Source organism: Macaca thibetana, chromosome 12 (assembly GCF_024542745.1).
Source record: "Macaca thibetana thibetana isolate TM-01 chromosome 12, ASM2454274v1, whole genome shotgun sequence".
NCBI lineage: Eukaryota > Metazoa > Chordata > Mammalia > Primates > Cercopithecidae > Macaca > Macaca thibetana.
This window is the reverse complement of record NC_065589.1, coordinates 101,501,270-101,528,678: the sequence shown is the minus strand read 5'-3', so window position 1 is coordinate 101,528,678 and position 27,409 is coordinate 101,501,270. Positions and strand designations below refer to the sequence as shown.

Sequence of the window (27,409 nt, the reverse complement as noted above, 5' to 3'; positions counted from 1 at the left end):
AGCTCCAATGGAATGATAGAAATGAAAGCTTGACTGTAGTATGCTTAATACAGATGAAGAGTAGTAGAAATGGAGACAATGAATAGAAGTGAAGAAATAGCACAGTAGTGAAATGAAAGTATACATATATACACATGTTTAAAATTATCTGCTAATAACTGGTATCTATACAATAATGAGAACCCCCTATTGGTAGGAAACATTTGGATATCCCCAGAGCAAGGACTGGCCCATGTTGATTGTATTTCAACAAATATTTATCCAAACAGGTAAATAAAAGATAAACAAAGCAACCACATTTTTGAAGACCGAATCTATGAAGAACATGAAAGTAGCATACATGTACAACTCTGAAGAAAATAAGTCTCTGAGACACTTAAATATCCCCCTTTGTTGGAAGACAGCCTTCCTTTTCCATATGTGATTTAGCTCCCATTAATTTAAGACACAGTTTTCATCATCTAACTACAAATGTGGCACAAGGATGTTGAAGTGAGTAATTGTTTTGTCATTGTACAAAGTAGTTGACATTGAGTCAACTCTGAAAATTATCTTCTCTCAAACTATTTTTCCTTAGCTAGGCCAGATTAATCCCTACATTCAAAGCACAAAAATGTAATGTTCATTTAATATCATTTTACTGCCTTTTGGCCGTTAACTTCACTGCAACTTCAGTCTCCAGGACCAGTTTGTCAAGTTTCAAAAATATTTTAATAAAGTTGGCATAAATCAATCTTCCTCCTCAAAGCCTTCTCTCAGACGTACGACATGTTGTCTTTTATTTGCTGGATCATCCATCCATACATATTTCATTTGTAGTTCCTTGTCTAGCCCATCAATTGTGATTACATTAATGGCACCAAGTCAGCTCTATATTACTAAGTTAGGCCTCCACAGAGGTACTTTTAAAATAATTCTAATTTAATTCCAACAGTACCTAAAGCTGAGCATTTATTTGATCTTTAAACATATCAGTTCAATTATAGCTTCATATCTAATCTTAGTTCAAGTACATTCTCCTCCTATTGTACAATAAGAATGGTCAAATTCTGCATATTCTCAGTCATAAGTGGGAGTTGAACAATGAAAACACATGGACACAGGGAGGGGAACATCACACACGAGGGCCTGTTGAGGGGTGGGGGTCAAGGGGAGGGAGAGCATTAGGACAAACACCTAATTCATGCAGGGCTTAAAACCTAGATGACAGATTGATAGATGTAGCAAACAACCATGGCACATGTAGATCTATGTAACAAATCTGCATGTTCTGCACATGTATCTCAGAACTCAAAATAAATAAAAAAATAAATAACAGGTGAAATTACCCCATCCTTTCCTTATCTTTCTAAAATAAAATAAAGCTTAACATACAGACAAAGAAAATTTAAGTTTCTATACTCTGCCTTATTGTTATTATACTAGTAGTAACCAGCTGCCCAAAGCCAACAAAATATTTTTAATTGAAAAATAAATAAGTAATAAAATTTAAAATATTAAGTTTGAATGGCTATTATAGCATAAAGCATGGTCATAAACATCAATAGCAATTGACATCTACGATATCAGTATGTTTTGTAATTTTTTAAGAGTTAGGAAAACTTCTGATAATTTTTCACAACTGGAATACAATTGACTTTTGAGCTGTATTGAGTTAATGCTAAGGAAATAACATTTCTGTGACTGCACAAAGAGAGTTGGATGACCCTTTGTTTAATATTCTGCATTAGTAAACTTTCACTGAGAATCCTGAGGCACTTCTTGTTTAGAGTCGTATTGGTCCATTGTAAATATGCAGTACGTTGGTTGAATGCAGTAAAAATAAAACAAAACATGAATGAGTTGCAACATCCCAAGTCACTGAACTAAGTGCTAATTGCCTCTCCAAAAGAATGATTATATATTCCATCTGTATCTGAATAGCAAAGAATTGTTGTAATTTTATATATTAGAAATATTTATATTTGCTTTGGGAAGTATTTCTCACTGAAACTATTACATGCCCCAAATCATAAATGACAAATGAAAATAGAAAAAAGCTATTGAAGAAAAAGGGAGAAATACGTTGTGTACCAAATAAAGCTTTGGGAGAAAACTTCAGCAGTCAAATAGCGAAAGCTTAGATTTCAAAAAGAATAGTTTAACCAGGAAAGAAAAAATAAAAAGTCTTTGCCAATCATGAAGGATGTCTTTGCATATAGACTTTTTAAGTGCGAGCACTATTTCTTTGCCTATAGTATTTCTATCTAAACAGGAAAGATAATGATATGTCAACAGTTTAAAAGTCCAATCCATGTTTATATATATATATGTGTGTTCATATATATGTTTTATATATGTTATATATATAATTTTATATGTGATTTTATATATAATTTCATATATATTTTATATATGATTTTCTATATAGATATATCTCAATTTTTTGTTCTGATTTTTGGGGGCTGTAAAATCCTGTGCTATGTATAAACTAAAAATACAGCCATTCAAGTTTGGCAGATATTACTAACTGCAATTCAGCCACATTTGTCTCAGTTCCAGGCTCCTAAAAGATATGAGTTGTAAATACTAGAAAAAGTACGCTCTCCTGGCTGGCTAATCCACACAGGTCTTCCTAACAGTGACTGGTTAGGTGAAGAGATCATTAGTCTCATCCCAAGTGTTTCTCCACTTTCTTACCTGCCCACTCAAAAAAGCAGCATAACACCACACTGCAGTGAGTTTACTCTTGTTAAAAACGAGAGAAGAATCTATGAGTGAGCAATATACACAGGGAATTTGGTACAATCTCTAACATTTTTCTAACTTTGATTCCTCTAAACCCTTTGAATTCTTCAATCTTTATCTTCTCTTACTTAGACATCAAGGATTTTTAGAACAAATTGGATCATGTATTGGATATACTATGCATTCTATCTGATATGTTGTTTTTGCTGTGACTTTTTTGTTTGTTTGTTCGTTTGAGACGAAGTCTCACTCTGTCGCCCAGGCTGGAGTATAGTGTCGTGATCTCAGCTCACTGCAAGCTCTGCCTTCCGGGTTCATGCCGTTCTCCTGCCTCAGCCTCCGGAGTAGCTGGGACGACAGGCTCCCGACACCATGCCCGGCTAATTTTTTGTATTTTTTTTTTTTTTTTTTAGTGGAGACGGGGTTTCACCGTATTAGCCAGGATGGTCTCAATCTCCTGACTTCGTGATCCGCCGGACTGGGCCTCCCGAAGTGCTGGGATTACAAGGTGAGCCACCCGCCTGGCCCTTTGCTGTGACTTTTTATTAAGATCTGATCCAGTGCCTATATAATGCCTATTTACTCTCTAAAACCATGTGGTAAGAATGGCTTTCTTAATTGACATCTCACTGATAGGGATTTATTTGGGAGTGTAAAAAGTGTTAGAAGTAATCACCCGATGGAATTTGAAATTAAAAGTAAAACTAAAACTCCTTCAAAATAAAACAAAAATCAATAGCAATAAAAAAGGTTTTGGGTTTATTTGTGCAAATATCAGTGGGCTAAGGAAAGCAAACAAAAAAAAAAAGATAGAAAATTTACCATCAGAAGGAGAATAAGTACAATTTAACATGGCTTGACATATTTAATGTAGCTTGGCAGTCTCAATATATTAAATAAAACAGAAAGAAAGTATACACATTTACAAGCCACAGTTAAAATCAATGCTAAAATAGGGTTGGCTGACCAGAAATGTGAAATAATAGCCGACTTTGAAATTCAGACAAGTTATTTTTAAAAAGTCTCAAGCGTAAGCTTGCATTTGAAGGCATAAAACTGAGACAATAAAGTCTGAAAAAGTATGGGATATGCAGTGGCTAGGGAGTGTGAGAGGAGAGAAAAAGGGAAAGAAATGGGGAAAAAATGGAAAAAAAATAAGGAAGAAACTGGGTGGGAGGGATAGAAAGAGATGGCTACATTGGTATCTTCTTCCCTTAAACTTCATTAATCTGGCTTTCCTCAGGCAGCAGGCAGCCCTCACTGGCTCCATAGGAACTATCCTTTATGGACATTTATCTAGGTATTTGGCAGTTTTTTTGCTACAGCACAGAATGACTATTTATTTATTTATTTATTTATTTATTTATTTGAGACAAGGTGACAAAGTCTGGCTCTATTGCCCAGGCTGGAGTGGAGTGCAGTGGCATAATCTGGGCTCACTGCAACCTCCACCTCCCAGGCTCAAGCCATTCTCCCACCTCAGCCCCCAAAGTAGCTGGGACTACAGGCAAGCACTGCAACTCCTGGCTAAATTTTGAATTTTTTGTAGAGACAGGTTTTTTCCATGTTGTCCAGGTCTCGAACTCACGAGCTCAAGCCATCTGCTCGCCTTGGCCTCCCAAAGTGCTGGGATTATAGGCGTGAGTCACTGCGCCTGGCCTACAGCATGACTTTTATACCTCTCATGTATGCTTATTTATTTATTTATTTTTTTGAGATGGAGTCTTACTCTGTCGCCCAGGATGGAGTGCAACGGCGTGACCTTGGTTCACTGCAACCTCTGCCCCCCAGGTTCAAGCGATTCTTGTGTCTCAGCCTCCTGAGTAGCTGAGAATACAGGCGCCTGCTACCGCGCCCAGCTAATTTTTGTGTTTTTAGTAGAGACAGGGTTTCGCCATCTTGACCAGGTTGGTCTTGAAATCCTGACCTCATGATCTACCCGCCTCAGCCTCCCAAAGTGCTGGGATTACAGGCGTGAGCCACTGCGCCCGGCCTAAATATTTTTATTTGTTTATATAATTTTATATCTGGAAGAAGTCAGTGATATTGTCCCAACTTATTCTTTTACTGGTAATCAAAGCCACAGAGCTAATTAATGACCAGCTCTCTTTCTTTCCTTTAGAGTCCTCTCATAGGGTTTATCAAACATAGTATGACTACAACAGCTACCTAGTGAGTAACTAACTGCTCTATTAAAACATGGATAGCATAAACTGCTAGTTGTTATCAAATGTCTATTATCTTCTTCTTCCAAAGTTGATTTTATTGAAGCAAAGTTTACCCTCTTGAAAAGATACATCTCCCAGTCTTTCGTGCAAATAAGGGTGGCTGTGTGTTAGTTAAAATTCTGATCAATGGGATAAAGGTGTTTAATCAGGCTTCTGGAAAGTTCCTTAAGAAGAAGGTAAGTTGCTTGGTAGGGATAATTTGGTCTTCTTCCTTCCCCCTGGAATGTGGATGTGATATTTCGAGCTGCAGTGGCCATTTTTTTGGCCATTTTGCTACCTTGAGGATGAAAGCCAAGTGACAAGGATTGCAGAACAGAAATAATGGAGTCTGGGACCCGAGTCACATATGGAATCACCTTACCTTCAAAGGAATGTCTATCTATAAATTTTTTTTAATTTGAAAGAAAATGTAAAATTCTGTAAAACTCTACTTTTTTTTTTGTTTGTTTGTTTGTTTTAATCCAGTCTGTTAAAGATCTCGGTTATTCCCAGCCAAACACAATTCCTGACTGACATGGCATAAGTGAACAAGGAAATGCTCAGGATATATATATATGTGTGTGTGTGTGTGTGTGTGTGTGTGTGTGTGTGCGCGCGTGTATGTGTATCCTCTCAGGTTTATTAAATATTTACCTGAGAGAGAGAGAGCGGGGGGAATTATAGCAGTCAGAAACTATGACAGCCAATTACAGTGGGTAATAGATAGCCAATAAACTGTGTCTGGGTTAGTAAGGAGGGATGGTTTATACCTTCAGAGGTTTGGAAACTTTAAAACTATTTGGAAAAGTGAAAGACTATTTGGAAAAGTGTGATTAAGTTAGAGGAGTATAGAATCTGTTAGAAGGAACAGGCTAAAAACTGAGAGGGCTTAGAAAATATTATGATATTAAATGCAAGTATTTGCACATAGTACAGATTGCTAAGCATTGACTATATAACTAAAAATGGTTATTAGAATTTCTTTCCCTGAAGGCATTCCAAATAAGGTAGATGGCAATCTATCTAGGTGAGTTTGGTTTCAGTCCAGCCTGAAGGCAGATAGATGAACTGGATGACCTCTGAAAGTCCCTTCTGGCCCTATTATCCAACAACTCTATTTTGCACTGAGAGAAAGTTATTGCTGCTTCTTTATTTGTAGTTATAGTCATCAAGGAGACCTGTACTTCCCTTCTGCACATTGCAGATATTTCTGGTAAATAAGAAACAAAACTGAAAGGAGCAAATCACTTTAGGCAAAATGCAGGCGTGAATATTCCTGACAAAAAGCACACTGTTTTTGTTTGTTTGTTTGTTTTTGTTTTGTTTTTTGCTGGAAGTGGTGGGGCGGCGGGTCAAAAATTCCAGCATACAATGTAGCACATACTATCCCAAGAAGTTACTCTGCAAAATAATCCTTACACCTTTACACTCTATCACTCCCCCATGGTTCCCCATATGTTTGTCATCTCTGGCCAGTTGGATGGGTCTTTGAGGTCAAGTGACTAGATAGAAGTAAACTATGCTTCTTCAGATGTTTCCAATCTAGTAGGGGTATGAAACATATATAGAGACAGAAAAAAAGACAAATTAAACCAAGGCACATTTGCGTGAAAAGCTCACATCAAAATGTAAGTTATATTGTGTTAGGCAACATTGGAATTTTATCTCAAATATATTCCTCTCGGTTCTGCACATTGTTTTGCATAATGAATTTAGATGGATAGAATACAACCCTGACTTACTGAAATGGAACTGAAGTCATTGGCGGGCGGGAGGACACAGGAGTCAAAGCAAGAGCATGACTAGTGCAAACCTCATCTTACACTGGTTTTGAAAATGGGAACAAATGAAACAAACCCAGTCAAAGAGTGTAAAAGGATAAGTGTATTTTTAATTCTCTAAATAATCATTTTACCTGGATATCCAATAGACACAGGCTAGGAAAATTTGATAGATTGCACATGTATTTCTATATACACATTCTGTATACGCACATCTATTTCCACATACATTTACATAAAATAAATCATATATTTAATTCTACATATAATAAATATTTGGGGATCATTTTACATATACTATTTAGAATAAAGAGCATTTATACCTATTAATATTTCTCTCGAAACTTCTTCGAGACCACTAAAGTAATATTTAATTAACCTAACTAAAAATTAGACAATTCAAGTTCTTAGAGCTACTGCTCTAGGAATATTGGAGAATTCTCAGAGTCATTTATTGAACTGTATAGATTTTTTTCTTGGCACTTTCTGGTTTTGTACCTGTACTGTACTCTAAATAAGAACACACTACACATTTCAGCAAATGGAAGTAAAATTTACTCTTTAGGGCTTGTCCTTCCCATTCTCCTTGTATCTGACACTCAAGCCTTGGCTCACAAGCACAGTGACCTAATCCAGAAGAAGCTCGGTGAGCAGAGCAGATTGATCTCTCTTTGGTTGCCACTTCATGGTTTTTTACAACCACAGTGGGTTGTTGGACCAGTTCTACAATCCCTTGTGTCATAAAGAGATCAATCATTTGGTTTCAAGCTTTTTCTTAATCGCAAGCCTAATGGAAAGCTAGAACACAAATTCTCAGCTAATGCAAATAAATCTGGGTGATTTACTTTCACTAAAATATTAGTCACTAATGAAAAGTTTCTTGCATCTAAATTCAAACATGCAAATGTATGCCAAAAGTTTGGAAACTTATAATATATGTGCATATGTCTCTGTATCTCTACAAAAGTGAAAAAGAAATAATTGTTTGATTTGATTCCGAAAGGACTGACTACGATGAGCTCAGAAGTAACCAGTCTCACAGCTATTTCATTTTTCAGAATATTACTTAATGTATTGAACTATTCTGTTATTCTAGTTCATTTGTGCTGTTATAACAAAATACAGGAGGCTTTGTAGCTTAAACAATGGCAGCTTATTTCTCATAGTTCTGAAGGCTGGAAAGTCTAAGATCAAGGTGCCAGCAGATTCTATTTTCCATGAGGGCCCATTTTATGACTCATGGAATAAGGTCTTCCAGCTGTGTCCTCATGTAATAGAAGGGGCAAAAGACCTCTAAGATTTTATTTTTCTATTTTTTGAGACAGAGTCTCACTCTGTCACCCAGGCTACAGTGCAGTGGCATAATTTTGGCTCACTGCAACCCCCGCCTCCCAGGCTTAAGCAATTCTCATGCCTCAGCCTCCCAAGTAACAGATTACAGGCACGTGACACCACATCTAGCTAATTTTTGTATTTTTAGTGGACTTTGCCATGTTGGTCTGGATGGTCTTGAACTCATGACTTCAAGTGATCCAACCCCCGCTTGGCCTCTCAAAGTGCTGAGATTACAGGCGTGAGCCTATTTTATAAGGGCACTAATCCCATTTGTGAGCGCTCCACCTTCATGACCTAATAACTTCTCAAAAGAACCCACCTCCTCATAACATCACCTTGGTAATTAGATTTCAGCATTTGAATTTTGGGGTGATACACATTCAAACCACAGTAGATGGAACTAACACACATGTGATTCCATGGAATAGGGTTTACTATATAAGTGAAAAAAATGGATTATTTAAAAAGCCACAAAAATAGCATTTTTTACAATTATGAAAATATTAGAAATTCAGAAATGAAAACACTGGCTGGAAATCTCTTGTGAGCTTTCTTTATAGAATTTGTAAGATTTACTAGAATTACAGATTAGGCTCAGCAGACCTCAAATCTTCTAAATATTTATGGTTAATTCTCATTGGAATGTCCCTTCTTATTCAATGTTTCATTTTCCAGGATTTGACGGGCTGAGGTTTGAGTTAGCCATAGTCAACTGTCATCTGGAAATAGCTAAATACAGTTCAATAAGGTATTTTGAGAGAGAGAAAGAGACCACATTTATAAAACGTTTATGACAGTAAATTGTTATTGTTCTATTTTATGACTATTAATGTTAATCTCTTACTGAGCCTAATTTATGAATTAAACTTTATCATAGGTAGGCATGTATAGAAAAAAACACAGTCTATAGAGGATTGGGTACCATCCACAGTTTCAGGCCTTCACAGGGGATCTTGGAATGTATCCCTCGTGGGGATACATTATTCAAAATTTAAACTTTCTCTATTGAATGACTTTGAGAAATCTCTCTTTATTTCTTCCAGATTCCATCATGAATGTCAAAATTTCTGAAGTTTTTTAACTTCCTATTTTTACTGGTGCAGATCTACTTCAAAGAGTTAAAATGAACAGTTCCCTTCCACATTCTTCACCAAATGAAAGCACTCATTTTTCTCAAAGAGATAAGCTACTAGTAAGATTGAGACACTGAATACTTCAAACTGGTTACTTAGTTATTCAGCCTGTTGTTTACTCAGCACATTTCTTTTTTCCTTTTTAAACAATTAATAAACCTGACAAGGAATATATAGTTAGTCGAAAAACGTCTTCAGCTGAAATTCTACAAGCCATCTTGCTGCTTTGAGAATGGGTCAGGAGGATGCTGAAGCATCATGATGTTATGCAGTTCTCTGAGTTGATATGTTAAGGCCCAGTAGTCAAAATTGGTGAAGGAAAACTCAAGGTCACAGGGTTTAATGCTTGCTTTCCAACTGATTTCCAGTGTGATTCCTGGGGATGCCATTCAACTTCAGCTACCTGCTTTAATTCCTTGCTTTTTAAATATCAAGCTGCTGTGTCAAAAACCAAATAAAGAATCATACGGGATTTGGCCTCACATTTGAGGCTGAGTAGAGAGCTGAGTGACAGTTAGTTGTAATTCATACTTTTGAATAATATTAAAACAGTGATATATTTTTCAAAGTTAAAGGACAAGAGGACAAAATTTAGGCAAGTTCTACTACAAGGTAATATTTTAGTAGCTTGCGAATGGTGAAATTATGGTTGCTTAAAATAGTAAATATACCTTCCAAATTTCTAAATGTTATTTGAAAAGGATTTTGCTTAATATGTCTCCTTATGTTGTCTATTTTGACTTTCACTTACACAAATTACATCCAAGTGACACATTAAAGAACAACATGTAATGTGCATCCATTCTGGAGTTGACCAATGTGAGGTAAGGATTACTGTTTATCGCCAAGTTTTATAATCACAGTAATGCACATATATACTTTCTAAGAATAAACTATATAACCTGCTACACATATGCAACAATTCTAGCTACTAAATGCTTAATATTAAAACTTCATATAACACCCTTAAAATACTACTGAGAATATGCTCTGATATGTTTTGTTTTTACTCTCTTGCTTTTTATGGTTTTATGAAATGTATTTTAAATAAGTCATACTGTATACCTATTCTAATGTAACTCCTCTTGCTCTATTCCTAAGTATTTTTTCAGGTTCAAACTCCTCTCACTACACTCAAGGATGTATGCTTCAACCTTACCCAAGAAGTTAGAGGTCTTGAACATACAATACAATACTTTCTCCTGCACTTATGCCTCTGTATATGTAGTTCCCTAATTTTGTAATGTTCTTCCTTTCCTCATCTGCCTACCCAACGCTTAGAGTGAGATGCCTATCAACTATCAGCTCACTTGGGATATCTTCTTGCATTTTCTCATGTAGAATTAGATGTTTCTCGTCTTATTCGTCTTCTTTAATTTTTACCTACCTCAATTACTACATGTGAATTCCATGAAGGCAGAAAATAGGACTTTCTAAATCCCTGGTACTTAGCTAAATATCTGGAATATTGTCAGTGCAAACAAATTTTACTGAAGTTGATTAATGAATTGAATTTTGGAAAAGTCCTTACTGTATTTCTACTGGCACATTTAAAGAAGTCTTTTTGGCCTCATACTCATTACATTTTCTACATTCTTTGTTTTCCACTATCAAGATGAGAAAGATGAAGGAAATATCTAGATAAACATGGGCTACCAGGTCCTATAAGTATTCATATAAATTAACACTATCAGTAGTAGAACATTAGCATGTCTCTTCAGTAGGGGAGAGATCACTCATCCTAAGGAACTTGAGTTCTCTGGCTTTTTGTGGTTTCACACAAGACTTCCATCTAGGAAGATAGTACGTTTGAGAAACAGGTAGAAATAATAGGTGTTGTTTGCACCAAGGGGTAAATCTCCATATCAAAGCAATTGCTATTTCTTCTACTACAGATACCAGGTGTACACACAGAATAAATATTTTCTTGGAGTGGGAGCAGTGGATCCATGTTGTTGACTTACACCTATTTAAAACTGGCCAGGCACGGTGGCTCATGCCTGTAATCCTAGTACTTTGGGAGGCTGAGGCAGGTGGATCACCTGAGGTCAGGAATTTGAGACCAGCCTGACAGTGAAACCTTGTCTCTACTAAAAATACAAAAATTAGCCACACGTGGTAGTGGACGCCTGTAATCCCACCTATTTGGGAGGCTGAGGCAGGAGAATCATTTGAAATCTGGAGGTGGAGGTTGTAGTGAGCTGAGACTGTACCACTGCACTCCAGCCTGGGCGACAAGAGCAAGACTCCATCTCAAATAATAATAATAATAATAATAATAATAATAAAATAAAATAAATTAAAATCAAATAAAAATTAACTGAAAATAGAGTATATTGCAGCAACAAATAAAGATCCATAATACACCAGGAATCTCACTACAGAAAAGCTGTGATCAAAAATTATAGAAGTAATGTAACTTCATTTGAAACCACTACTGTCTAGGAAGAGGGACAGATATACACTCTGAAATGATGTCTTAATGAAGAATATCTCCTTTTAACTTAAAGCCTTCTGTGATCATTTCTAAACTACTAGTAGGCAGTTTACACCATTTGTAAAAATTTAAATTTTTTTGGTTTCCATAGTTATTCTTAAACAATAGTTCTGTTTGGAGGAAGAGAACATGTACTTAATATAATATTAACATTCATCAAAGATGTAAATCCATCACAAATGAATTAACTTCTATTCAACAATTAACTATTTTAGATGACCTTTTGAATTATCAGCTACGTATAGGGTCAAATTATTTAGTCATCCTTTCCCCAGAGGTATTTACTGAGTTAGTTAGTTGCCCCTTCTGTCAATGTATTCGAACATTTTTAAACTTGAATTCTAAGTCTCTTTAGCAGGATTAATTTATCAATTATACCTTATAAATCAGTGTTAAGAAGTCAGATGAATGTGCAAAAGCATATTTCTAATTAAACAGAATTTATAAAACTAATTCCCTGAAAAAATGAACATACATACATATATATGTGCAAGTATGCATGTGTATATATGTTTATATATACACATATATACACATATATATTTAGAACAGTCTTCCATAAGTGCACAAACCTAATTTCATGTAGGTGTCATTTGTCAATATAAACAATATCGGTATAAGCCTTTCAAAAGGATGAAACACCTATAGAAGTTCTATTCTTTCTAGAAATTGTTGCTTTGCTTCTGGGAAGCATTAAGCTTGGCCCCGAAATCAGCTAGCGTTAAGGATCATAGCCTTTAACTTAACTAACTCAGTTACTTAAACTAATCTCTTTGAGAGGAAATCCTTACACCTGAGATAGGCTTGAGACTATCTGATCACCTTAGCACAGCTCAACACAGAGAAAATACAGCAGGATCTACTCTTAAATTGTAAGAGCTTTACTAATCAAAAGTGTTCTGAGCTCCCAAACCTAGGTCTTCCTGGCTAATTCCACTTCTTTGTTTCTTAGCTGTAAGCTTATTGATGTTTCAAGACACTTTAGCACAGGGTTCCCTCTCTGTGCTTTAAGATCAGTGTTGATGACAGATACACTTACTATAACATTGCAATTGCACCTCTTCTCCTTACCTTTGTTTTGGAATTCTGCGTGCTGAAATTCCACTCTATAGTATGATTTTAAATTAGAAAAATATTGGCAATATTTTAATGAAATTTTTTAAATGAGGCTATGACAAGATTAATTGACAAAATAAAGTAAAATTAAAAACAATGAAGAGCTGAAAATTCATTTCTCTTCTTCAATAGCTTCACTAAATTCCTTCCTTCCTTCCTTCCTTCCTTCCTTCCTTCCTTCCTTCCTTCCTTCCTTCCTTCCTTCCCTCCCTCCCTCCCTCCCTTCTTTTCCTCCCTTCCTTCCTTTCTTCCCTCTTTCCCTCCCTTCCTTTCCTCCCTTCCTCTCTTCCTTTTTCCATAGTAGTAGCTGGAATAGGATTTTTAACAAAACAACAACACAGATACATTTTTCCTGTCTGGAAGACAAAAAAAAAAAAAAAAAAAAAAAAATGGAGTCTTGAAAAACCTCTAGGTTAATTCCATTTTAGATAATTTGGAATACATACAAGATTTAAACAAGAAGTTTGAAGAAGTATTAATTTTCCCATGGTGAATCATTACAGATAACAAAGGCTACCATTTACCTTGGTCCCTTTTGAGAATGCCTCTAAGTTCTAAATCACCCCCAGGATTTTTTCAGCACTTTCTCATAAGAGTTTAGTTTTATGGATAGAAATATAAAAGTAAACAACCAGCTACATAAAATTTTAAATAACAGAAGTTGCCATCTAAATTAGATACATTAGAATTACTGACAATAGATTATGAGTGGATTAAGAAAAAATGCAATTACAGATATTAGGAAAGTTATATTCCAACTGGAAAGTAAGGTAAAATAATCAAATGGAATTTAAAAGTCTGAGTATGCATTATTTTAAGGAGTTGGGTGATATATAAGAGGATCTTATTCTTTTGTAGTTTCCTGATCAAATATGCCAATTAATTGTGTCATATACTAAGAATCACACAGGAAAATGTTCAGAATAGAAAAACAAAATATGAGAAAAGATGAGTATGTGTGTATATATTTGTATGTTTTGGGGTGAGCTTTTCATATGTCAGAGAGTTTTTTCTCCAGTTTTAGTAACATCTTCACACACGTTATCCTCTTAGATTTAAAAGAACTTCAGAATGTTTGCTAGAAAACAATCACATAGATTGAATAATCACTTTTGCTAGTGACATGAAAGATAAAATTCCTTTTTTCATTGACCTCAGAACTTTCCATATTCTTTTAACAGGATAAGAGCAGATGCTGCCACAGAGACTGTCATTCCCATGGATATTTAAATATATTACCACTTGGGGGCCAGGCGCTCACGCCTGTAATCCCAGCACTGTGGGAGGCAAGTTGGGTGGATCACTTTATATCAGGAGTTTGAGACCAGCCTGGCCAACATGGTGAAACCCCGGCTATGCAAAAAATACAAAAATTAGCTGGTGGCAGAGGCCTATAATCCCAGCTACTTGGGATGCCGAGGCGGGAGAATTATTTAAACCTAGGAGGGGGAGGTTGCTGTAAGCTGAGATCATGCCACTGCACTCTAGCCTGGGCAACAGAGCAAGACTCTAAGTAAATAAACAACTTACCACTTGGCACCACAAATGTAATCTAACAGGGATGTTAATAAAAAGAAGGCTTCTCTTGCTTATACTCACTTTAAATGTTAATAATATAATATTGACAGGAGGCAGGGAAATCCTGGGTAGAAGACAGCAATTCCACAGCAAAGGTCCCGCCCTCAAGCCTGGAAACCCACGGCCCTAAATGGGAACAGGCATTCCTGTTTTCACACTCAGATGTTGTCCTTTGGCCTGCCACACCTCCTTATCCTGTACCCATAAAAACCCCAAACCTCAGGCTCCACAAAGAGAAGAACAGAGATGCAGAAAAGCAGCAGAGCAAAAGAACGGTGCAGCAGAGAAGGAGAGAAGCGAAGGAGCATCTGAATGTCGAGACAAGTGTGGCTGGGGATGGTCATAGAGGAGATCAGCCACAGGACAGCCAGACTCCAAGGGAAGATCATCTCCCCACACCATCCCCTTTCCAGCTTCTCATCCATTCCACTGAGAACCACCTCCATCCAACAATAAAATCTTCTGCATTTACCATCCTTCAATTTCCCTGTGTGACCTGACTCTTCCTGGACACAGACAGGAACCTGGGTACTAAGAGGGCACTGAGCTGGTTAACACTTAAGCCATCTGCAGATGGCACAGCTAAAAGAGCATTATAACATGCTTTGGGAGTGGCAGGCACCCACCCGTAGATGCTACCTTGGGGCCAGAGCCCAAAAGTGCTGGCCCTAGCTCCTGCACCTACCTGTCTGCATGCTCCCATTCCTGGAAGGGGTTTGAGCCCATGGCAGCCAAACAGATGAGCCACAACCCTGTCGCACATCCTGCGAGGGGAGTCTGGGAACTCCTGTTTCATTAACATCATAAATTATCTTAAGAATGTCAAATTTAAAACAGCGTTTTGATACATCTTAGTCCATCTTGTTTCTATTTGTCAAAGTTGTTCACTGCTTCCATCATTCTTTATACAGTTGTGTGCATTTCTGTGGAAATTTTCTGGATTGAGAGGCCTTGTATTTTATAGAATGTATTTTCATTTCTCATGTTTGCGTAATCACCTCTGAAGAAATATATTTGAAAAGGTGATGGTTTTGTTCTTTTAAAAGCTTAGTCATACATATCTATCTGAAAATTCAAAAACAATATAACCAAAAGCCTGAATTATAACTGAGTTGAATAAAATTAGTATCTAGAAAATATAATTAATATCCAAAAAGAAAATTACACTTTATAATTCAGTTTTTCCTTCCTCCCTCCCTCCCTCCCTCCCCTCTCCCCCTCACTCCCTCCGTCTCTCTCTCTCTCTCTCTCTCTCTCTCTTTCTTGGATGGAGTTTCACTCCACCCAGGCTGGAGTGTAATGGCATAATCTCTACTCACGGCAACCTCTGCCTCCTGGGTTCAAGCAATTCTCCTGCCTCAGCCTCCCAAGTAGCTGAGAATACAGTCACCTGCCACCATGCCAGGCTAACTTTTTGTATTTTTAGTAGAGACAGGGTTTCACCATGTTGGCCTGCTGGTCTCCAACTCCTGACCTCGGGTGATCTGCCCACCTCGGCCTCCCAAAGTGCTGGGATTACAGGAGTGAGCCACTGCATCCGGCCTACCTTCTTTTCATATCACTTTTTTATATGCAATTACATAAAAGATATCACAAAGCCTTTACATAAAAATAAAATCACTTATTCATTATTATTATATATGTATTCATAACTGCAACTAAGAATCTGCTGACTGTTTATGTAACTTTAATGCTAAGAAAGGAAACTCAGGCCAAAGAAGGAATCTTCTGAAGATCTTTAAATTCTCAGTCAGAATTTATCCACAGAGTCAGAGTAATTGGACATTTAGAAAGAGGGAAAAGACCTTTAGAAAGAGGGAAAAGACCTAGTGACCAAGTTGATTTCCACAGCCTACCTGTGGTCTCTCAACATTCTTACATCTTCAGGTTATTGTCCTGAGATTTATGCTTTTTCTAATATATATCTCCATTTATGGTCTTGAATTCAGCTTACTTCACCCCAGACCTGGAAAACTGTCAGCCAACAAGCCCTGTCAGGCCCCCAGACAGGTTTTGCTTGGGCATGTTATTGACGATACAATGTTTTAAAAAATAGTATCTGGCGGGGGGCGGTGGCTCACGCCTGTAATCCCTGCACTTTGGGAGGCCGAGGCGGGAGGATCACGAGGTCAGGAGATCGAGACCATCCTGGCTAACACGGTGAAACCCCGTCTCTACTAAAATACAAAAAATTAGACGGGCGCGGTGGCGGGCGCCTGTAGTCCCAGCTACTCGGGAGGCTGAGGCAGGAGAATGGCGCGAACCCGGGAGGCGGAGCTTGCAGTGAGCCGAGATGGTGCCACTGCACTCCAGCCTGGGCGACAGAGTGAAGACTCCGCCTCAAAAAAAAAAAATAAATAAATAAAAATAAAAAAATAAAAAATAAAAAATAGTATCTGACTTTGAGCACTTTAAATGTATACATATATGGCACTCCTCCTGAACAACTGGAATTTCTGGTGACCCGGGACCTCTTCCCGCATGACAGCAATTAGTTTGTGTGAAGCTACCCAGAAACCAGATATGTTATCTCCAGTTTTCTATCCTTTCTTCTATTCTTTAGGGTCTTACCGACCCCCAAATGAAGGACAGGTTCTCATTGAAATCCTAGCTTCAATATCCTTTGTGTTACACTCAGTCTATGAGAATCTGAGTTAGAGACTTCTAGTACAGTTATTTCTTTCCCAGCTCCATCTTGCAGTCTGATTCACTTGGCTGATACCTTGATTCTGTTCCCAAATCTGGGTCCTTACCTGAAAGCTTGACTTTTCCTTCTGCTGTTATTTCTCTTCATCTCGTGTTTCATTTCCCCCTACTCCACCCCTACTATAATGTGCCAGTTTTATTAACGTTTTATTACTTTTTAGATTTTAATTATTATCACTCTTATCATTAATATCTAGGTCATATTTTACCACTGTGGAATTTAGATGTTGATTTTTAAAAAGACAGAAAATTACAAGAAAGTTAATAGTCTAATATTATGGAAAGATTATGAAGGAAAAAATTTCCCATGGATATTTCTTACTAAAATACTTGGTTGCCGAAGCATTCCTTCAAATACTTTAAGCAAAGGTTCAGAGAAACAAGCTTATAACACCATGTGATATCAATCTGCTGTGAAAAAGACTTCCCGTTTGCCTTTTGATCAAAAGTACTTTTTTATATGAAACATGTAATTGTTTAAGAGCCCAACTTCAAAGTCTAAATGTGTGTGTGTGTGTGTGTGTGTGTGTGTGTGTGTGTGTTGTCTAATGGTGTTTTTTTGCTCAAACATAATACTTGCAACTTTGAAATGCATATTAAAAGTCTGGCAATAAAATTCATGCTTTCTTAATAACTGATATGCTTATGGTTGAAAGAAAAGGCAGGTTCTAGGTTTTCTTTTTGAACTTTCATTACTACGCAAAATTTAATATTTCAGTTGCATTGTTCCATGAATGGACTCACCCTGACAATGTACTCCTTCGTCATACCCGTCTGGGCAGTCCAAGACACCATTGCACAGCTGGGATAAATGAACACATTTGTTGGTACCAAGGCAAGCAATGTGATTCAAGGGGCACTTGATTTCTACCTCCTCAGGACCTGAAAAAAATGTAAAAAAGAATAGAATTATGTGTTAGCTTTTTAAAATGGTAAAACTGTTAAGCACAAGTAATTACTAGCATTGTTTTACAAAACAAAGCTATAGAAAATACTGTGAGAGAAGAGTGCTGCTCTTGTTCTCAGAGACATTGAAGTTAGCCTATGTGATTAAACACCTAATTTCTAAAAGCCCCATAGAAAAGGAAACATGTATTTTTTCAAATAATGCATTAAAAACATAAATATTATTTCCAAACATTAAAATAGTATGGATTTAAAATCTGAGGGTTGATATGAGTCATTGTGTCATCTCATATCCCTAGATAAGTTGGGCAAGGTACTTAAACTTCTTGAATCTCAATTTCTTCAGCTGTGAACTATGGATAATGGTTCTCCGCAGGTCCCTTGTTAAAATTACATCAGGTAACATGAACAAAACTGTTTCAGTGGCGTTTAAGTGAAGTTATGCCAATCTAAAGGTTATATTATTTTTAGTCTGTTCTTTAAGAATATGAAGTTATAAATGTATTTATGTATGATTTATGTATGTATTATGTATGACTTCTATTGTTTAAAAATCTTTTACTGAGCAACTACAATGGAATAAAATTTGCTAAATAACAGGAAGTGAAAAAAAGAACATACTCATTTTTTTAAACACCAGTGATAACTACTTTGTATAATCACCCTTTGTGTTTTTAAGATAAGCTTAAATCAGAACATATGGTCTTTTCTCAGTTTACCCATTCCAAATATTTATCAAGCATCCAAATTGTATGTTATTTTATCTAAATGTCAGGCTCTCAATTCCCAAATCCTATCTATACTTCTACAAGCACTTTCCAAATCGAAATATGATTCTTCTTCGTCTTATCCAGCTTTCCCAAATCCAAAGTGTAATAATTCCAATATGACTACTATCTTATATTTAATCTGACATAGATTATTGCTGCAACCTTGATTCTATAGTCAGATACACTTAGGTTTTAATCAGAACTCTGCTGAGTCCATGGGACATTAATTGATTTAATCAAATAATTATTAGTTTTCTCATGTATAAAATGAAACTATCAAAAGAGCCTACCTCATAGGGTTGTTGTGAATGTCAACAGTTATTCACTACAAAGCTCTGAGCACTGCAATGCAGGCTGAGTAGGAATTCAACATGCATTAGTTACATAAATAAATGCAGCATAGCAGAGTGCTTAACAGACTGTGGAGCCAGATTCCTGGGTCTAAATGCTGGCCCCACTATTCATGAGCTGAATGGCCTGGGCAAGCTGTATATCACGTCTGTATTTCACAGGGTTGTGGTGAGGATTCTATCAAAAGCTCTTAAACACTGTCTGGCAAACACTTAATAAGTGTTTGGTGTTATCATAGTTAAGTAAAAAATGTTCTAAGATGGTAAGTTGCTTTTTGGTAAATAGTTATATCTCAAAACTCTCTTTTCTGTTGTAAGTCCCTTTCTTCCTCCTGAAAAAAAAAAAAGTTCAAAAATTTCATGTTTTACTTTCTCTACTTAGTTGAGGTAAAAATAATAATAATAATTAAAAGGCCAATCTAACATATTTTAGGATATGCAAAATTATGAGAATTGCAGACGATTACAATGTGATAAAATTAGAAAACAAACAAATGAAAACAAAAATATCATACAAGCGAAAAAACAAACAACTTGTCAAAAGTTAAATATAATTTTGAAATACTTTATCAAATAGGAATTATAGGTGTAAATCATTTTGTTTGATGCTAAAACAGCTTTCTCTTAACCTTTTGCGTTTTGGGGGATATAAACAAATTTTCATGCTGTAGCTTCACTAGCTGAATTGTTTAACAGATCTCTCTGTAAATTTCATGTGTATTTATATAATTACTACTAAACAAGGCTATTAAATGTCAAACACCTGTCACCCCAAATGCACAACTCATTTTCTGTAACATGCTGATATAACTTGAGGATCAATATTTTTAAAATATATCTTTATTTCCAAATATATTTTATATATATGTGTGCATATATATTAACAAGTACAAATATACAAATTTGAATACAAATTACAGGAATAAGAGTAAGTGAAAGAGTTTTCACTGAGCCTTTCTAGCTATTTAATCTTATATTTACAATATTAACATAAATGCATTTAAAAATGAATTTTAAAGACACATAAATTAATATTAAAAAGCTATAAACTTCTATGAACAACATCATAAAGTAGCTTTTTAAAATTACTTGGCTGATTCATAAAAATTTTAAAACATGCATCCTTGCATGAATTTCCAAGAGATGTTTAGGCCAGTTATATTTAGACATTTCTGTAAAAGTTCTAAAAGTTACCCACAGAGAAAACACTTCATAAAACTGAGAGATTTTAGAAGTTATCAGTTAGAAAACAAAAAATGACTCAGCAGTTCTCACGAGCAGCAAGATTCTTTAAAAAGTGATTCATGTGTTGACTCAAATGGAAGTATGATTTTTCACTGTTAAGATTGCCAGGTAACTGAGGAACATGATAATGATAGCAGGAGTAAAATACACATCTGGTGGCCAGGAGAAAGGCTCAGCTACTTATAAATTTTGAGAAAACAGGAAAAAGTGTGTTTATTTTGCAAAGACAATGTATAGAGTTATTAGATTATTCCTAGTGGTAAAGTTTAGGGACAAGAGAGAAATTAGTCTGGGAGAACTAAAGAGTTAGTTGGTTTCTTTATAGACTAGCTACTATAGTCTTTATCATCTTTGATATACTCTTGTCTTGGTTGCCAGGACTATTGGGTAACTCATGAGACAGCTGGATCATGGCTGGATGAACTGTACCTTAACCAGTCCTTCTCAAATTTTCGTGTCAATACACATTAAGACAATCATAATATTTGCAAGGTACACTGGAGTAAACAGCAAAGAATATTTTTAGAGGTGGCCCGAGGCCCCGGTAATTAGCCTCACAGTTGAGGGAATAAATATTTCAGACCTCTTTGAACAGTGCTAGGATATTTCAGTTGGAAAACTGCTAAAATCAGTATTTTGTTGTTCTTTCTGGAAAATGGGGAGACAGACAGGGCTGTCTGAGAAATAGCAATGCCTGCCTCAAACAAAATTCTCTCAAAAGCCAGGCAATATGGATATTTCATGTACTGTTACTTTGGGGATTACTCTATTCTAATTTCCAATGATCATTTGTGCAGTGAAAATATTTGTATCCCATGAAGCTCCTTACAGATTCTGTCCATCCTGTAAATGGACAGAACAGCCACTCTGATTACTGCTTCTACCCGTCCACCAGCGTGAGAAGCATGGGATAATGGGGGCTTCATGAATTCCTGAGAATATGGCAATGTTGCCTTCAATTAAATGATTAATTTCATGAAGACTTTCAGGCATTTGAACATTTCACAGCCAGAGATTATAAACGAGGCACAAAAAGGAACATGACTGGAGGTTCTCTGGTAAACCTGGCATTACCTCTGTAGTGACTGAATCATAAGGAGTTGGGAGGGACCTGGGACAGGGGCGAGGTGACCAGGTAGTGCAGGACAAATTTCAAAATTATACAAAGACATTAAAAACTTTTAGCAAGCATGGTAGTCCTTGTGAGAATGTCACCTCACCTTTCAGCAACATGCACATTCAGAAAACATTCCCTGTCCCTTAAATCTAAATGTAGGTGACCTAAGCAAGATAGCAAAATTGAAAATGTAACAACCTAAAAAGAAAAACTCCATCATTGGGTGACCTAAATTATATCAACCCATGAGGCTAGTATTTATACTTTTAAATTATGTATAAGCCTTGACCAATTAGCAGAAATGGGTTTCATTTCTTACACTAAATCTTATCTTACAAATAATGCTTCCAGGATAATGCAAGGATAATGGGATTCACCTGTATACTTCTGAATGTTTAAATTATTATTAAGTATAGAGTAAATATCTTACCGTGTACATTAATAGGGGATAATAAAGGACATAAGTTCCATCAAATGTATCTTCTGATTAAAGAAAATTGAGATAGTATGTTTTGTGGAGAGGGAAATTTTTCTTCTACTCTAATGGCAGACGCAGTCAAATAACTGCACTTATCCCAACACTGTCATATCTTAGCAGAAGCAGCATGACTGCTCCTTCCTCACAGCTAACCTCTCTACCTTACACTATATTATATCCCACCTTTTGGGTCTTGCCCTATCTAGAATTGTCTCTCGGTTTTAATTCCCATTTATTTTCCCAATATTTCAAAGTCCCGTGCCTGCAATCTCACTCAATTTTCTTAACTTATACCCAAGAAAAAAAGTTACTTTTGCTCTTTAAACTTTCCTTCAAGCAGTATCCCTTTTTGCCTACTGAAAAAAAAATTTACTATTAAACTTCTTCAAAACACAGACGGCACCTGCTTCATGCCTATTCCCATTTCACACTAGCCTCTGCTTCTAACATTCTGCCAAACTTCTCTCCAGGGCCTCTGTGGTCCCGGCCACAGTGAGGCCAGAGGCATGCAAAGTCCTCCAAAGACCGACCAGAATGCCTCTCTCTGAGAACATTTTCCACCATTCTTTCTCAGGCCTCTTATATTCTACTCACACCATTATTTTTGTTATTCCTCACAGCATTCCGTGGACATGATTGGACACATTTCACACACGCTTTTTCATAAAATCCCCTCAATCTTCTGCCTGGCAAACACATGATTATCCTTCAACTATATACTGTCCTTTCTTTTCCTACAACTTTTCTGACTTCTCCAAATTCTGTGGCAGATTATAGATTTTTTCATGGTTATTATTTCTAAGTATTTTTCTTCAAAATAAGACTATGATATATCTGATGTCACTGATTATTTCCCATCTATTTCACCAATGCAAACACCTAGCAGGTTTCATGACACAGAATTAGTGCTTGGTATACCATTGTTGAAGGAATACACACTGCATTTTAACTCCTGGCTAATTTCTACTTCCTCTGACATGCCAGAAGTTACTCTTTTCCACCATTAATGCAGGTCAGACCAGGTTCTACAGAAACTACTTTCATCTCATGAATACTCTCAAAATTAAAATGGTCCTCAATTGCTGGTTACAACAAAACCAAACTCCTTAGCCTGATTCAGTAATCTAATTGAAGCTTCATGAGTATGATTTACAATTAATTTTTAGTATTTATACACTACTTCATTCACTGCCATCTTTCACCTCCCCAAAATACACCAAATATATTCCCATTCCTGGATCTTTCTTTATGCAATACCATCATCTAGACAGGAAACCTCTTTGTTCTTTGCCTAAGAAAATCCTTCAAGGTTAGTCTCAAACCCTAGTCTCTCCATAAAGTTTTCTTTGTGAAAAACAGCATAATACAGTGAAAAGCATGTTAAGGTTTAGAGACCAAAGACTTGAATCTGAGTTTCAACTGCTATTTGCTTGTCTAAACTTGCATAAAGTACTTAACCTCACCAAGACTCTTCTTTCACATTTGAAAAATAGGGATTAATAATACTTTCTGCCTGACACTATAATGATAGGAACAAATGAAATCATGGTTGGGACACACTAGGCAAAGGAGAGTTTTTTGTGGATGTCATTGCTCCCATGTTGCTCAATGAACTTATACAGACATTGTCTATATCACACGTTTTTGGATACATATCTCATTGTAGAGTTTATGAACTGTATCATATATGCATGGTTGAATACATCTCTTGAGGCCCAAGGACTTACATTTATTTTTTCCCACTCTATTTTATATATTGGGTAGCATAATGTAGCAATAAAAACATATTGATTCCTAGTTGATATAAAATCAAGTCAAAAATACTTTGTTATGTAAAGCTATCACCAAATTTGATACGTAAAGCATAAGATGTCCTTGATATGCAAAAAATTATGCAGTTTTACATTTCCTTTGATTGCCGCTATCTAGTTAATTTAAAAACAGTTTTAATTGTATTTTTAAAATTACTTGAACATTTTTAGTAAAGCCTACTACTAATTCCAAAACACTGAGGGTTATGAGGATTACTTCTATTGAAGTAATTGATTACTTCTTTTGGCATGAAAACAGATCGCTGCAGCCTTGACCTCTCTGGTTCAAGGTAACCTCTCGCCTCAGCTTCCCAAGTACCTAGGACTACAGACTTGTGTCACCAAACCTGGCTAATTCTTTCAGTTTTTGTACTGACATGTTGCCTGTACAACATGCCTGTACATGTTGGTCTCACCATGTTGCCCAGGCTGGTCTCAAACTCTTGGGCTTCAGCAGTCCTCCTGTCAGCCTGTCAGTGCTGGGAATTACAAGCATGAGCCCCTATACCTAGCATCTTTTAAATATTTATTCCTGTGCAATCTTTCTCCTTATGAAATTGAAGATCCTATGATTTCTAAGAATTTGTAACAAATGCCTTAAAAATTAACTTTCTTGGAATTATTTAAAAACAAATTTTTAGTGTTATTATAACTAAGTTATATATTAAGATTTATAGAGTACCATTAACCTGATTTCAAGTATGTTCTTTTACATGTGTTTTTTTTTTTCTTTTTTTTTTTTTTTTTTTTTTGAGACAGGGTCTTGTTCTGTTGCCCGGGCTGGGGTACAGTGGCGTGATCATGGCTCCTGCAGCCTTCACCTTCTGGGCCAAAGCAAACCTCCCACCTCAGCCTCCCATGATGCTTGGCTTTGTTTATTTATTTATTTATTTATTTATTTATTGTGAGCAGGGGTGGGGGGGCGGCAGGTTCAGAGATATAATTTTGCCACATTGCCCAGGCTGGTCTCAAACTCTGGAGCTCAAGCAATCTGCCTGACTTTACCTCCTGAAACACTGGAATTACAGGCATGAGCCACAACACCTTGCCTTCTTTTATTAAGAATGCTTTTCACACACAATTAGATCTATTTTCTTGGATGTATTACAGACAAACTATCACTTTTAGTATTTTAAGGTGGAAAAGTAATTTTTATGTAGTTATTATAAGAGTATGAAAAAATTGCATTATAATATCTATTATAATTTACCATAGCTGAGAATTCAAAATAGTTACAGCAATCTAGACCATTTATAAGACTATCAAGAATGTGAGCAACATCATTTACTCAATCTTTTTTGGGAAAATTAGCATATAATATAAAGATAGTTAATATCATACTTCAGCTTATTATTAAATATAATATCGAATCACAATATCTTTACAGAAGCAATACAACTTTCCTAGAACTGTGTTTATTTCACAAGATCTTGTTCTTATTTTCAAATACACCTTACTTTTACATCTGAGCTATTTCACCTGACAAACTTATATGTAAGTGCATTAAATAGAATAAATTTATAGTATTTCAAATAAAATTAATATTGGATTTATGAGTTTCAACTTCCAAATAAAACAATATTAATTGAATCATTTGTTAATCTGTATGATTACACTTGAGGATGCAAGAATATAAATAAGAACCTCTAAAGATTCATGTGCACTCAATACTAATAGTAACTCACTCAAATCAAATAATTTCTCTGTAAAATAGGTTCCAGTAATGGCTTTTGTGTTTACATATTTCAAATGGATGTTGTGAAGATTCACAAACTGCAAGAGATGTAAAGATGATTGATTTTGTCCGGCTGCAGTACCCTTTAGCCATCTCTGACATCTAATTTTTAAAGCCCTGGGGAAGGAATTTTTGTAGCTTTGATCACTGTTTTAGGATTTAAAAATCCTTTCTCTTTTGAAGACTCAGTGTAGGAACTTTTTTTGCATCTAACATAGAACTTTACGTATGTATTTAATATGTGAAAAACATACCTGCTCGTCTAAAAAAAAGAACACCTGCTATGACCAAAGTACCAATGGTATGTATTATTATGAATATAAACAATGGAGTCTAGTTAAGATCCTTTTACTGAAGGATTTTAGATCATGTCAGAAAGTATTGTCATGTTAAAATAGCCTCGTGTGTGTGTGTGGGGGGGGGCGGTGTATGTATGTTTTCTGCTAACTTTAGAATGTATCAAGTGATTTTTATCAGTTTAATGGCAAGTTGGCACCTGAATCTAAAAAGTATAGGTTAAGTCATAACATTTTCCTGCACTGCAACTATAAACACTTAGAATATAGACAAAGTTGGCAAATAAAAATTATTGTGTGGACATAGGCAAAATATTATTGTCATTAATTATAGCCTTAGAAATAAGAGATGTATTAGACAAATGGAATGTGTTGCTTTCTGACCTTTCATTACAAAAGCAAATAGATTAGAAAATAAATGAAATCACTGTTTTATAAGTAATTGTCATTGCAGCATTGCCTCTCATCAAACCCTATGTTAATAGAAGGAACTCAGCCTGAATGATTAAAAATCAGTGCTCTTTTAGGTGTTTTAAATGCTTCTTTATTCCTCTCCATGCATTCTTCATATTTCTGAATTGCTGGATTACCCTCACACTCTCCTTGTTAAAAGCTCCAGAAATTTATTTTCTCCTTCGCCCCCCTCCTCCACTTCTACCTAGGTTAAAATGCACCTAGATTTTTTTTTTTTTTTTTTTTTTTTTTTTTTTTTTTTTAATCTCTTAGAGCTCTGTTCTTTGCTAGCCAAGTTGATATACTAGGTTCTTTCATGGGTGATATATGTGTATTAAACAGGATTCTTATGAAAACAATGAGTCAGTCAGAGATTGAAATTACAAGCTCTCTGTGAAAATAATAAAAGTACTTTTGTTTGAGAGAAGGATAATTTGTTGATTGATACTCATTTCACACTTCTTGGGTGGCAATTTGCTGACTTGTAAAGTTGGCTCTCTGACTTTTTCAATGAATAAACACATGTTTAATCAATGAATCATAAAGAAGATGCTCTTCAATTTTCAATTTTTAGAAATCCTATTGAGTCCTTAAGATAAAAAACACATGTTCCAGTCATTATTTAAAACCTCTCTGTAAGGAAAAGATTTACTCAATTTGCTGATTTAAGAAAAAGTTAGGAAGCCAAATATGAAATGTTCCACTTGTATCTTTTTTCAGAAATACGGAATAGAAGATAAGTATTTCATCTCTGAAAGCAAAGCTCTTTCCTCTTCTTCTCTGGGGCTACTTTACTTATTCTAACTGGGTGATAGCTCCTAATTGCAATTTTGAAGTTCAGGGCAGCTTGGAGAGCCTACCCAATTAGAAGTAGAGATAACTCCCTGGGAGGAGGCATGTTAAAAGACTAATGCCTGACAGGAAACGACAAGCCAAAATCAGATAGTTCTACACAACTCTCAGAGGAAAGGGGTCTTACTGCTAGAAAGGGACATTAAGTGGGAGCAGCCAACTGGCTCGTGCACTTGTCAGACAGATGAGTCATTTGATCTTTGATTCCACAAATGTGTTAGAGATTGCCTCTGAGCCAAACTGTGCACACACAGATATTGCTATTGGCCACTTTTAAGAGGTATTTTTGTTGTTTTTGTTTTTAAGAAACCTGTAA

General features: G+C 35.9%; 1 protein-coding gene across 3 annotated transcripts in view; it reads right to left on the bottom strand.

The window, feature by feature from the left end:
• LRP1B (LDL receptor related protein 1B) overlaps positions 1-27,409 on the bottom strand; it is a 1,933,102-nt gene that overhangs the window by 1,248,316 nt on the left and 657,377 nt on the right. For all 3 annotated transcript variants that reach the window (XM_050752792.1, XM_050752793.1, XM_050752794.1), the window contains exon 3: positions 17,825-17,962. In XM_050752792.1, the coding sequence (XP_050608749.1) occupies positions 17,825-17,962 (138 nt within the window). The remainder of the gene's footprint in view (positions 1-17,824; positions 17,963-27,409) is intronic.